The sequence below is a fragment of the Staurois parvus genome, unplaced genomic scaffold (genome assembly GCF_062004578.1).
Source record: "Staurois parvus isolate SC_StPar_1 unplaced genomic scaffold, SC_StPar_1.0 ptg000153l, whole genome shotgun sequence".
Lineage (NCBI taxonomy): Eukaryota > Metazoa > Chordata > Amphibia > Anura > Ranidae > Staurois > Staurois parvus.
This window is the reverse complement of record NW_028317949.1, coordinates 1,119,293-1,134,061: the sequence shown is the minus strand read 5'-3', so window position 1 is coordinate 1,134,061 and position 14,769 is coordinate 1,119,293. Positions and strand designations below refer to the sequence as shown.

At 42.2% G+C, this 14,769-nt stretch overlaps 1 protein-coding gene across 2 annotated transcripts in view; it reads right to left on the bottom strand.

The window, feature by feature from the left end:
* The window catches only part of SRD5A1 (steroid 5 alpha-reductase 1), a 41,531-nt gene that overhangs the window by 23,506 nt on the left and 3,256 nt on the right, over positions 1-14,769 (bottom strand). For both annotated transcript variants that reach the window (XM_089674821.1, XM_089674822.1), the window contains exon 2: positions 7,019-7,185. In XM_089674821.1, coding sequence (XP_089530947.1) covers positions 7,019-7,185 — 167 coding nt within the window. The remainder of the gene's footprint in view (positions 1-7,018; positions 7,186-14,769) is intronic.

The following is a 14,769-nucleotide window of genomic DNA, read 5'->3' as shown; positions in this document are numbered from 1 at the left end:
CCTTCACAACAGTTGGCCAGATCAAGAACACTCTCCAGGAGGTAGGTGTATGTGTGTCAAAGTCAACAATCAAGAGAAGACTTCACCAGAGTGAATACAGAGGGTTCACCACAAGATGTAAACCATTGGTGAGCCTCAAAAACAGGAAGGCCAGATTAGAGTTTGCCAAACGACATCTAAAAAAGCCTTCACAGTTCTGGAACAACATCCTATGGACAGATGAGACCAAGATCAACTTGTACCAGAGTGATGGGAAGAGAAGAGTATGGAGAAGGAGAGGAACTGCTCATGATCCTAAGCATACCGCCTCATCAGTGAAGCATGGTGGTGGTAGTGTCATGGCGTGGGCATGTATGGCTGCCAATGGAACTGGTTCTCTTGTATTTATTGATGATGTGACTGCTGACAAAAGCAGCAGGATGAATTCTGAAGCGTTTCAGGCAATATTATCTGCTCATATTCAGCCAAATGCTTCACAACTCATTGGACGCCGCTTCACAGTGCAGATGGACAATGACCCAAAGCATACTGCAAAAGCAACCAAAGAGTTTTTTAAGGGAAAGAAGTGGAATTTTATGCAATGGCCAAGTCAATCACCTGACCTGAATCCGATTGAGCATGCATTTCACTTGCTGAAGACAAACCTGAAGGGAAAATGCCCCAAGAACAAGCAGGAACTGAGACAGTTGCAGTAGAGGCCTGGCAGAGCTTCACCAGGGATGAAACCCAGCGTCTGGTGATGTCTATGCGTTCCAGACTTCAGGCTGTAATTGACTGCAAAGGATTTGCAACCAAGTATTAAAAAGTGAAAGTTGGATTTATGATTATTATTCTGTCCCATTACTTTTGGTCCCTTAACAAGTGGGAGGCACATATGCAAACTGTTGTAATTCCTACACCGTTCACCTGATTTGGATGTAAATACCCTCAAATTAAAGCTGACAGTCTGCAGTTAAAGTACATCTTGTTAATTTCATTTCAAATCCATTGTGGTGGTGTATAGAGCCAAAAATGTTAGAATTGTGTCGATGTCCCAATATTTATGGACCTGACTGTAAGTGCTTTGAAAACTGCAAAAAGCTCCTCAAATTTCAAAGAATTGATGGCAGTCTCCAGGTCCCACTTGCCTTGAGCCAAGCAGCCCTCCATATGTGCACCCCACCCCCACGTTCTTGCATCTGTTGTAATTTGTTGGATTGGATGGTTTCGATCTCCTTCCTTGTTCCAGCATCTGTATGTTTCCCCACCAAGTCAGTGACTCCTTTACTTTATGCATGAGGCGAATGGAGTCCAGGAGGTGCTTGGTTGCCGTCCCAGAGGGAGAGAACATGATTCTGTATTGTCCTAAAGTGCACTTGCGCCCATTTTACACCAGGTTGCAGTTGACTGCAGTCCGATAAGCTTCATGGCATCTCTGATTGTACAGTCTGATGCCACCAAAACACTCTGTCTTGTAGTTTGAGCACCTTTTTTGGTGTCCGGTATAACCAGATGCTTGTTGAATTCAGAATATATCCCAAAAATGTAATTCTGTTGGAAGGGATTAGCTGTGATTTTTCAACATTTATTATCTATCCTAGGTATTTCAAGAAAGATATTGTATACTCCACATGACTTTCTAGCACCACTTTCGTGTCTGCAAACAAGAATAAGTCATCCAGGTAGGGGATAATGTTTATTCCCTTCAGCCTCAAGCTCTGTAGTGCTTCTACTAGGACCTTCATGAACATCCTTGGGGCTGAACACAGACCAAAGGGAAGTGCGTTGAACTGGAACAAGATTGTCCTCTCGGGCCCTATTACCCTATTAGCACAAACCTCAAAAACGTTGACTCCTACCTTATTGGGATGTGCAGGTATGCCATCTTTTAGGTCTATTGATGCCATGAATACTCCGGGGGAAAGTATTTCTTTCACTGTGTAGATTGTCTCCATGCGAAATATTTAACAAATTCGTATCATTCTGTACTTTCCTTAGAAAGAAATGGGAATAGAACCCCCTTTTTCTTTCTTCTTCCCCCAAATGACAGACTACATTCTGTTGGAGCATTTCTTCCAAAAGGTTCATGTGCTTCTGCCTTCTCCTCCTCCCTTGGCAGTGAAGTCGCAAAAAAAAAAAAAAAAAAAAAACGACAACAGGTGGGAATTGAAAAAAATTCTACCTTGTAGTCATTCTGAATTATGTCTAGAATTAATGCATTCTGGGTAGTCTGTAGACATTGTGTGGAAGCATCCCAGCCTTCCTCCCACCTGGCTCCACCAGTCATTTGGATTGGGTTTATCCTGGTCGGGGTTGAAGAGAAAACATTTCTTTGCAAACCTGCCTCTCTTCTGGCCTTGGAATTTAGCTTCTTTAGTGGAGCGCTGCCTCAAGAAAATATTTTCGTCCTGTTTGCCTATTGGGAACAGGGAAGCCCTTCTTTTTAATCAGTGGATCTCTTGAGGACCAAAGGGAACTCTACACCGAAGAGGAGATTTCCTTCAAAGGGCAGGCTGCACAGTCTGGATTTGGAAGCTATGTCCCCCTGCCAAGACTTCAGCCAAATTGCTCTGCTTGCGGAGTTTAAAAGCACAGTTGATTTTGCTGTATATTTAAATGGTTTCAGGTGATAAATCTGCAATGAAGGCCACTGCCAAAACCGGTAGTGATCTGATCATTTCATACTCCGATGTACCTTGTTCCAGGTGAGAACGGAGCTGACCTAACCATACATTCAGGAATCACAAGTTGTTGCTACTGCTGGTTTAAAGTTTACTGCGGGTGCTTACCATGCTCTTCTGAGGAATGTGTCGGCTTTTCAGTCCATCAGGTCCTTTAGGGAGCCCCCATCTTCAAATTATAAATCCGCGCTTCTTGAAATTTTTGAAAGGGGAGTATCCAGTTTTAGGCAGGATTCCCATAGTGATGCATCTGATAAACATTAATTCCAAATTCATAATGCGGCACTTCTATTGATGGAAAGCTTGCAAAATATTTGCTTTTTATGATTAATCATAATTAATATTAAAATGTGTGATTGGCCTTCAACAAATGACAGTGTTAAATTCTTCAGTTATAGCCGAGACAGAAAAATATGTTTGAAGCGAAGTAACTAGCTGAAAGCTGAGTATTCTATAGAAGGGCATAGCTGGTTAAAGGACTCTAGTGTAGAATGTCATGGGAGTCACTGTTTTTGGTAGAAATTATATTTCTACATGGCAAATAATTTACTAGCAGGTGTAGTAGAGTAATAGAAATCCAACAGACCCAACAGTCATGACATGCATGCTGCTGATTCTGTGTAATTGAAAGGGGCATGTTCAAAATAATAGTGTGGCATTCTATTAGTGAGGTCATTCATTCTTTGAAAAACAGGTGGCAATTATTGCCCTTATTTAAGGAAGGAAGGCAGCAAATGTTGTACATGCTGGTTACAGTGCATTTCTCTCTAAAATTCTGAGGAAAATGGGTCGTTCCAGACATTGTTCAGAAGAACAGTGTACCTTGATTAAAAAGTTGATTGGAGAGGGGAAAACATATAAAGAAGTGCAGAAAATGATAGGCTGCTCAGATAAAATGATCGCAAATGCTTTAAAATGGCAACCAAAACCTGAAAGACGTGGAAGAAAGCGAAAAACTACCATTCGAATGGATAGAAGGATAGCCAAAATGGCAAGGACTCAGCCAACAATCAGCTCCAGGAAGATCAAAGAAGGTCTAAAGTTACCTGTGAGTACTGTTACAATTAGAAGACGCCTATGTGAAGCCAAGCTATCAGCAAAAAGCCCCCGCAAAGTCCCACTGTTGAAAAAAAGACATGTACTGAAGAGGTTACAATTTGCCAAAGAGCACATTGACTGGCCTAAAGAGAAATGGCGCAACATTTTGTGGACTGATGAAAGTAAGATTGTTCTTTTTGGGTCTAGTGGCCGGAGACAGTTTGTCAGACGACCCCCAAACACCGAATTCAAGCCACAGTTCACTGTGAAGACAGTGAAGCATGGTTGCGCAAGCATCATGATATGGGGATGTTTCTCATACTACGGTGTTGGGTCTATTTATCGCATACCAGGGATCATGGATCAGTTTGATTGAATACATCAGAATACTTGAAGAGGTCATGCTGCCTTATGCTGAAGAGGAAATGCCCTTGAAATGGGTGTTCCAACAAGACAACGACCCCAAACACACCAGTAAACGTGCAACATCTTGGTTCCAGACCAACAAGATTGACGTTATGGAGTGGCCAGCCCAATCCCCGGATCTTAATCCAATAGAAAACTTGTGGGGTGACATCAAAAATGCAGTTTCTGAGGCAAAACCAAGAAATAGAGAAGAAGAACTGTGGAATGTAGTCCAATCATCCTGGGCTGGAATACCTGTTCACAGGTGCCAGAAGTTGGTTGACTCCATGCAGCACAGATGTACAGCAGTTCTCAGAAACAGTGCTTATACAACTAAATATTAATTAAGTGATTCAAAGGAAAGCAAAATTTTCAAACATATTTTCAGTTTATATAGTGAATGTTTGAGTTTGTAAAGAAGAATACAAACACTGCTATTTTTTTGAACAGTCTAATATTCACTTTTCTTCAATTTAGTTTAGAGGAAAAACACAAATTTGATATATTTTTCTTTGTTTTGATTTGGAATAGAATGTGTAGTGTTCCCAATGCATTTGTGTGTATGGAAATAAAAGCTATTAGAAGGATTTTGAGCTTTATTCACTTTTTTCAACACACTGCTATTATTTTGAACACAACTGTATGTAGTGTCCCCTCCCTTCAATGAAATTGCTCTAAGCAGTATTGTTTGCCATACAAGGTTCTAAGATCACAAATTATGACGTATACAAGCATCATAAAAATGCATCCCAAGAGATGCGAAAGGCGACACACACACACACAAAGATGCTATGAAACTCACAATATAAGTAGTTCAGATAGTAAATAGCAGCTTAGAGGGAGGGATTGCCCATATAAGCGCAGGAGGAGTTTTCCCAGATTATTTATAAAGATTCTATGGTTATTCACAGAACTGACAGACTGGAACAGGTGCATTCTCTAAGACAAGAACCTGTCACTTCCGTCTTCTTGCTAAAGACTCAGGACAAGAAGAACCACATGGAACAGCACATGAGACAACGGCCATGAAAATAAGGATGACACATCTTTATAACTTCTGTTTTGATATTTCTGTTTTACCTACACAGAACTGTTCATGATACATTTTACATTGTTATTTCAAGCCATTGTGTGATAAAATAAAAATCACACTTTATTTTTTACTTCGCCGGCTCTTTAATTATATGCAAATCGCCTATAGACACTAAAGAATTATTATATGTGTCTCAGAAAATTCTACAGCATCTTTAAATGGAAATTGCCTTTTTAGATTTTGAAGGAAAAAAGCTTTCCTTTCTGGCTCTTTCCATTCTCTTTTTATGGTAGTCCATAGTCTGGAATGGACTGGAAACGTGTGGCCACTTTTCTTTTGTAGCCCTGAATATAGCAGATTGTGCAATGAGAGATCCGGTTGTTCTTCCAGGTCCAGAGTGTCATAAATTACTTTTAAAAGGCCCTCCATATCTTATTATAAAGATACCGAGGTGCTGGGTTGAGGTTCATGTGGGGACCGCTCTTGCATTTGTTCCCTAAAATTCTGAAAGGTTTTGGACATTTCCTGTCATGGATTGTAGGAAATCTTTACAGAGGGACCCTGATTCTTTTCTAACCAGCTTGTCAATACATTTCTGGCACAGCTGCTTTCTACAAGAACTACAAAGTCTTTTCTTGCAGGTTGTACATTTCCTTTTTTTATCTCACATGGAGTCTCCTTCTCCTGTCTTTCCTCATGTGAGCTCATCCAAGAACAGGGAGAGAAAGAATACAGACCCCCCTGTAAGCCAAGGGCTTCTACTAAGAAGCCACCCGGAAGTGCCACCTGGAAAAAAGCCCTTGGGGTGTAAAAGAATGTAGACCCCCTACCAAGAGACAGCATGGAGCAGAGAGCATATGCATATATAACCCATTAAAAAAAAAAAAAAAAAAAAAAAAAAAAAAGGGGGGGGGGCCCTGCCAACCACCCGGCTCTTACTTTGATGCTGGCATCCTCCAGTTCTGACAGTTCCATCCTGGCAGCCTTTTTGCCCTCGGCTCTGATTGTAGGGTAACTGGGCCCCGTCCTCTCCCTGGGTCCAGTCGCACTGATCTCCCCCCCATCGCCGTAGTGGATCCAGGAGATGGCCATGGCGTGGGGTGAGCTTTTACTGTCTCCGGGCGCCCGGAAGTGACATCATCGCTTGTCCCAGAAGTGATGCTCCCTTCGGCCCCCTGCCTGCTCTGGCATCCAGACGTGACATTACCGCACCCAGCCACATCGATCCGAAGATGTTCGTGTCCTGCTGCCAAGGAAGGTATGGTACTCGCCCAACAGGGTTGCGGACCCCTGGTTCCCCAGGTCAACTTGCAGGTTCCTCCTCCCCCTGATGAGCCTGTCCAGGACCATTTTAGGCACAAGAAGAGGTGCTGTCTCCCCCAACTCTGCGTTTTCTTCAGAAGGAATGCCAAGGGAGCCCTGAATTAAGCCACCCCACAAGGTCCCTGCCTTGCTTAGTGAAGAAGGACTCATCCAGGAGGCCTCTGTACCCCACCAAACAGCCTATGTAAAATAACAAACGGGGGTAGTGTCAGTCGTGGCCATAGGAAACACCAATACTGAGGACCCCAGTGATGGAGAGGCTATTTATTAAAGAAAAGTGGATCAAGTGTTTTCTAGTAGGAGGAGCCCATTTCTCATATGAAGCAGTCTTGGAAGATGACTTAGGAAAAATATCTTTTAAAAAAAAAAAAAAAAAAAGAAAAGAAGAAGAAGAAAGAAAATTAATACAGCCAACGGCTAAAGACTGGTGCACTGCAATATATTATTTTGTCTGTTTTGGGTTTAATACTCCTTTAAGCCACAAAAACCAGGCACTTAAAAACACACATTTCCATTGTTGCTAAAAGCAGTATAATCTAACTTTATAAAGCCAGCTCACCTGCAATAAATCGTGGGTCATGTGTCCAACCAGAGGGAAAATCAGCATGCTTGCACAAGTAACTGCCTTGTAAGTATCCATTATAACAACAGAAAATAAATGCAAGAGCAAAGGGAACAAGCGGCGTAGGCTTTCCTCCGCGTATCAGAAATGGAAAAATGAGTGTCCTGTGGAAACATGATTAGACATGTAAATCCTTCAACATCTGCTGTCCTGTAAAGCTTTTATGCCTTTAGCTTCAAGCCTATTTTTTCTAAATAGCTAGAAAGGACTGCAAACATATCTTATAGTATGTACATATTTATGCAGTTTATACCAACAGAGGAAAATTGCATCTTTATTTAGCCTATAAGAATAATAATATCCAAGTATGAGAAATATGATCATAATTAGAAGTAATAGATCAATTAAAAATGTCATGTTAGTCTTACCTATAAAAAAAAAAAAAAGAAGGTATTTCTACAAATCTTCCAGGACAACCTTAGAGATAATTGATTTTATACCAACAGAGGAAACAAGGGACTTTGAAAATGTGTTATTACACGAAACGCGTTAGGAGAGATACCCTTTCTCATGGAACACTAACCACATGACCTACTATCTACCTCAGATGTAAGTGCTGGTTCTTCTCTTTTACCTGTACCTTGATGTTACTTTTTTGTGATTATTAAACATACTACACTATTGGAGTTCTTTCTCTCTGGGCTCATTTTTTTGGCACTGAGAGTCCTTATCCTGAAGGAACCTTTCTGGATTCCCATCTGAATGCATGATCCACCTGATGGCTGGAAATTGTACTGCTGGACGCAGTTAACCTAAGATGTGGAAACCTGCTTTGGATAGATGATAGCTGGTGAAGCATCCCCACCTGATGACCACATCCGCATGCAGAGTTCCCACCCCCAGAGTACAAAGGAGTAGGTCTTATACACTCCAATGCACATTAATCTGTGCTATCTGGTTAGTGCATAGTATGCTCATTGTTTCCAGCCACAGCAGTCACGAAAGTTAATCGTTGCTCATTGTGTCACCACAGTCACATTACTTCGCATGAACTATATCCAATAAGTTTTGTTACTGTGAGATACCATTTGTGTACTGTTAATACTATATAGCGCCGCATTTGTACTATTATTCTTGGCATTTCTTGGAGGATTTGAGGTTGTTTCCTCTTCTATGCTGGCTGCTCCCATCTGTGTTTTTTCCTGTTATCACCCAGCGCTCATATGTTTATTGTTTATATAATTCTATTAGTATAGTTTGGTACTAACATAATTTAAAATGTTGTTGCACTAGTTTTAACCTTCCTGCTCTCTGTTCCAATTGGCATTTTTCATTCTAGAAGTGTGCAGTTGAAATAAGAGGCAGACTGATGTTGACAACTATTGCATAAACCTAACACAACAGACATGAATTTAGAGAGAGTCGATATAAGACACCCACAAAGGTTCTCACTTGCCTCTTCCGATGTTTAGGTGCTCACTCCATAAATCTCATTCAGTGCCTGCACAACACTTCTTTTTTGATGTGAATGAAGCTGCACTTCTAGAGTGCAGACAGCAGGCAGCCTATTTATAACGGAGAGCAGAAAGTGCCATCTGTTCTCATTCTTCACAGTACTACTGCAAACTGCAGCCTGCATTTTATGAATGCATGCAGCCTGTAGTATTCTTTGATAGTGAGAGAGCTGACAACCATCAGTCACATGACTTCTCTCCCCTTCTAGACTTTTTAATCAGTGGGAAATCTGAGTCAGGGATGACGTGCCCAATCTTGATGAAAACCAGAGTTAGACTTACTGGTAACTCGTTTTCTAGAAGTCTTCCAGGACAGCCCCTTAAGATGTTGAGCTCCTCCCTCTGGGACAGGAAACACGCAAGCCCAGAACTTTAACAGGCGGACCTCCAGGCCTCCCTCTTCAGTGTTCCCAAGAACCACTGGAAGGCACTTAAAGACATAACCATTTATGCATAAACCATGTAATTTTAATATAACCATTTATGCATAAACATACATTACTGTAGAACACTAGGGTGGGAAATCTCGGCTGCCCTGGAAGAGTTAAAGAAAATGAGTTACCGGTAAGTCTAACTCTGGTTTTCTCAAAACCGTCTTCCAGGACAGCCCCTTGAGACAGTAATCAAGAAATTACCCTGTAGGGCTGGGCTACTGCCTGGAGGTCTTTGCGCCCAAACGCCTGATCCTCACTAGAAAGGAGATCCAGGCGATGTTTCACAAAAGGTAGAAAAACTGGACCAATTGGCCACCTTACAAACCTGTTCTGGTGAGACACCAACTCTCTGCCCAGGATGCAGACAAGGATCTGGTTGAGTGTGCATTAACAAATGGGGGCGGAATCTCTAATAAATTATACGATTCTGTGATAGCCATCCTAATCCATCTAGCTATGGTGGATTTGGAGGCATTGAAACCCTTCCGCGCTCCCACGAAAAGAACAAAAAGAGAATCTGATTTTCTTAACTCTCTAGACCTACTAAGATAGATGTTAGAAGGAGACTTTTGGCCTAACAATCTTTCTTTTTCCTTGCTTGCAGGAGCAGAACAGAAGGGTGACAAAATGATATCTTGGGACCTATGAAAGGAGGAAATTTTGGGAAGAATCCCAGGATCCGTTTTGAGAACAAGTCTATCCTCATAAAAAACTGACAAAAAGGGCTCCCTAATGGAAAGAACCTGCAATTCACTAACCCTACGGGCCGATGTGACTGCTACCAAAAATACGGTCTTTAGAGTTAAAAAAAAAAAAAACTTTATTGAAGACTTGTGCAGAGGTTCAAAAGAGACAAAGGACCAAAGCTTTAAAGGACTAAAAGACAGATCCCAAACTGGGCAGGACTTGACCACCACCGACCTGAACTTAGAAAGGGCCCTGAAAAAGTCCTGCTTGAGGGGGACCTGAAAGAAAACACTAAGAGCCGAGGCCTGCACCTTTAACGTACTAACCGAAAGGCTCTGATTTGCCCCATCCTGGAAGAAATTTAAGACTGCTGGGATATCCGGAGGGCTCTGACCCCTATTCGACAACCAGGAGTTGAATTTTTTCCAGACCTTAGTATAAATAGCTTTGGTTACTGGCTTGTGGCAGTTAACCAAAGTCCTCACTACCCTGTCCGAAAACCCCTGAGCTTTCAGGAGTTGTTCTTCAGTAGCCACGCTGCCAACCTCAAAGTCTTTACCTGAGGGTGCAGCACTGGACCCAGAGAGCCCAGATCTTCACGCTCTGGGAGAGGGAATGGAGGAACTGAGGCAAGGCTCCACAGCAGAGAGAACTATGGTCAATTCAGCCAAAACGGGGCCACCAGAATGAGGTTTTTTCCTTTCTGACAAAATTTTGCAAGACTGCTGGGATCAGCCTCATTGGAGGAAACTCATAACAGAGACTGAATTCTCACACATTTGAGAGGGCATCTACACCCAAGGCCCGATCCCGCAGATTCAGGGAGAAGAACCGCCTGACCTTCCTGTTTTCTTGGGAAGAAAAGAGATCCGCCTCTGGCACGATCCATTTCATAGTGATGGTCGCAAACACTTCCTGGTTGAGAGACCATTTGTCCTGCTTGACCGGATGCCGATTTAGGAAGTCCACTAGGGAATTCTGTGCTCCTTTCAGATGGATGGCATATATTAAACAAAAGTTTTGCTCGGCCAAAAACAGTATACTCTATGCGATTGCTTGGAGAGAAGGGCTTCATGTACCCCCGTTTGTTGATGTATGGACGCTGACTCCTCTCTGAAATGGAGGGATCACGCCAGGCAAGGAGGAGGTACTTACCTAGACAGGAGCCACAAGCACCACTCTTGAACCTAGGGCTCCTATACAGGTTCCTAAAGGTGTAACCTATCCTTCTGGAGGAAACACAAATACTGAAGAGGGAGGCCTGGTGGTCTGCCTTTTAAGGTTCTGGGCTTACATGTTTCCTGTCCCGGAGGGAGGAGCTCAACGTCTCAAGGGGCTGTCCTGGAAGACATTTTTGAGAAATTAACCTCACATCAGAGGCCCCCATCACAGAGGCCGAGGCAACTCATTACATCAGAGTCCCTCTAAAAAAATCCCCTCAATAACATCAGAGCACCCCCATAACAGAGTCCTTAACACATACAGTACATAAATGCATACCTCAGGTGCAGCTACGTGCAATGCTACAAACATTGTGCAACACATTAAATATCATTGTGCACACTGAAGTGCGAGCAGTAGTTCTAGTGTCATTATTCACAATTAACTCTACACGGATGAAACATTCAACATGTACAGGCCTAGTTTAACTGCCATGTACATGAACATGCTGTACATGAACAATTCCCTGTGGGAACTGTAGTTTCCTTTTACTGCAGAGAGAGAGGACAATATATGATGTAATCCCGGCTGGTACATCTCCTCCTTGGCAAAGCAGAGGCGGTTATCTTTTGAATTATAGAGATGAGTTCATGAAAGTTCAATTAGACTTTTCTCCTAAATAGTAAGGATTTTCTTATTAAATCTTATTAACTGTTTAGTGTAGAAAGGTGTACCATTCAGTGTTTGTTTGCCTATCCCGGAGTGCTTCTTTAAAGTATTAAGCCCCTTTCACACAGGGCAGACTCCATTTATAATCATCAGGGGATCTCTCTGCTGATCAGAGCAGACAGATGAAAGGTCTGGGTCTGCTCAGATTATGCAGCATGGACAGAGATGGCTCTCCTACTTGGGAGGCCAGATGTAAAGGAACTCCATTGTCTGTTTACACCCAACTATTGTCCAATCTACTCTGCCCAAACTGCAGAGGAGAGATCCCCTTTGGATTTGTTTATTGGACTGAATCTGACCTGGAGGTAGGCGGGTGTAAGTGGACATAAGTCTGTTTATAAATGGACCTTCTGATTGGGTCCGCCTAAAAAGCCGAAAGACACATCTGATCGGAAAAGCTGTGTAAAAGCTGCCCAATTAACTAGTTGCCGACCGCAGATAGCCGAATGACGGCTGCACTGCGGCCAGCCAGTTCTGAGTGGACGTCATATGACGTCCTCCCAGAACGCGCTCTCCTACGGACACCGCTGATCATGTGATGTGGTAAAAGGCCAATCACAGCGGCCTTTTACCACGTGATCAGCGGTGTCCAATGACACGCTGATCAGAGGGAAATGCAAGTGCCGGTTCTCGGCTGCACTTTCCTCACGCTGTCAGATCGTGAGGAAAGTACTGCCGAGAACCGGCAGTTGTCAGAGCGGGGATCGGCACCGATCATCAGGGCACTGATGATCAGTGCCCTGATGATCGGTGCCCAGCAGTGCCACCCGCAAGTTCTGCCCACCTGTGTCCAGCAGTGTGCCCACTAGCTCCGCCCACCTGTGCCCAGCAGATCACCCACCTGTGCCCAGCAGTGCACCCACCTGTGCCCAGAAGTGCCACCTACCTGTGCCCAGAAGTGCCACCCACCTGTGCCCACCCACCTGTGCCCACCAGTGCCACCCACCTGTGCTGCCCACCAGTGCCACCCACCTGTGCAGCCCAGCAGTGCTGCCAGTCAGTGCCCAGGGGTTGTGCCAGTCAGTGCCGCCAGTCAGTGCCCAGCAGTGATGCCAGTCAGTGCCGTCTCTCAGTACCCATCATCAGTGTCACCTATCAGTGCCGCCTATCAGTGCTGCATATTAGTGCCGCCTATCCGTGACACCTCATTAGTGCTGTCTATCAGTGCCGCCTATCCGTGCCACCTTATTAGTACTGCCTATCAGTACCCTTTAGTGCTGCCTATCAGTGCCCATCAGTGCTGCCTCAAAAACGCACATCAGTGAAGGAGAAAAAATACCTGTTTGAAAAATTTTATAATAGAAACAAAGAAACTTTTTTTTTCAAATTTTTTGCACTTTTTTTATTTATAGCGCAAAAAGTAAAGCGCCCAGTGGCGATTAAATACCACCAAAAGAAAGCTCTATTTGTGAGAAAAAAATGATCAAAATTTCATATGGGTACAATGTTGCATGACCGCGCAATTGTCAAAGTGCGGCAGCGCTGAAAGCTGAAAATTGGCCTCGTAAATAAGGGGGTATAAGTGCCTGGTAGGCAAGTGGTTAAGGGTGAAATTTATTTTTCAATGTTTGGATAGAGTGGAGAGGGATTAGAACACCAGTCCTAGCTCCCATAATGCTAGGCTCTAACGTGCATGTGAGCTTTTCATGCCTCTTTTTTTTTTTTCGGGAGGAGAAGGCTGCTTGTTCATCACAAAACCCTACCAAAAACACGCAAGTGTATTTTTTGAGAATGTGTGATGAACTTCTATTAACCATTTGTTTACCAGGCAAATTCTGACACTTCTCTCCTACATGTAAAATGTATCATTTTTTTTCTAGAAAATTACTTCAAACCCCCAAACATTATATATTCTTAGCAGAGGCCTTAGAGAATATAATTAGTGGGTGTTGCAATTTTTTTTTTTTATGTAACATAGTATTTGCGCAGTAGTTTTTCAAATATAAATTTTTTGGAAAAAAGCACTTACATGAATTTTAATGCATAAACACACAAAATAAATAACATTTTTTGGGTAAAATATAAAATATGATTTTACACTGAGTAAATAGATACCAAACATGTCGCACTTTAAAATTAGGAATGCTCATGGAATGGCGACAAACTACAGTATTTTAAATTATCCATACCTGACACTTTAAATACAGGTTACCAGTTAAGAGTTACACAGGAGGTCTGGTGCTAGAATTATTGCTCCCGCTCTGTCGTTTGCTGTGATAACTCGCATGTCTGGTGTGGTTATTGTTTACATATACTTGGGGGACCAACGCATGAGTTCCCCTTTCCGTGTGAGGACGGGGCACTTTATAGATTTATCTATAAATACCACTTCCTTAGATAATTTCAAATCAAACAGATAAATTCAAAATAAACTAAAGCAAAATCTTAAATCTCCATAGCACCTTCACCCTTGAAGATGTGCAACAGTGATATAAAAATGTGCCAAAATTATATAAGAAATATTTTTTAACTAGTGTTTATACAATCCACCCCATAAATCCGTACATTATTTGCTACAAGTGTTCGTAATATATACAAAAAGTCCAAAAAAAATATAAAAAATAAAAGTCCAAATAATAAAAAATAATAAAAATAAAAATGAAAGTCCTTCCAATCTTTCCAATCCTTTCTCACGACGATACAACCTCAAAGAAAGGAAATATCACATAGTGTATTATCTTTTTGATATATCAAACATATTCGTGACAACACTCTAGTGAATATCCAAATAGGAATATAATTTTTCCTTTTGGTAATTAGTGTAAAAAAGTGAATCAAGTGAACAAACGTGAATTCAAAATAGTGCAAAACACTGTGTATTGTGAATCACTTTTCAGGTCTCCAAAACAAATCCACACCGTGACACTTCTATTGTAGTAAGGAATGCATACCCTTACCAACACTCCTCAATAAACTTGCTTTCAGTATTATATAGTGTCAGATGGATGGTGACTCTCCTGTAGTGCTCTCCCAGATTACATTGTATTCAAAGCACTATTTGGGCAGGATGCTCCATGTCTCCATATAGTAGGCACCATATAAATAAAAACATATGAGGGACAAGAATAGTATAATACCGCCAGAGTAATATCAGCAAAGACACTTTATTCTAACTGCTCACATTGTTTGAAATTCAAAAACCGCTTTTAAATACCGTCATAATGCCACGCTACCATCCAGGAAACATCTAGGGACCAACACACAGTCTTTTTCCCTTTTCCAA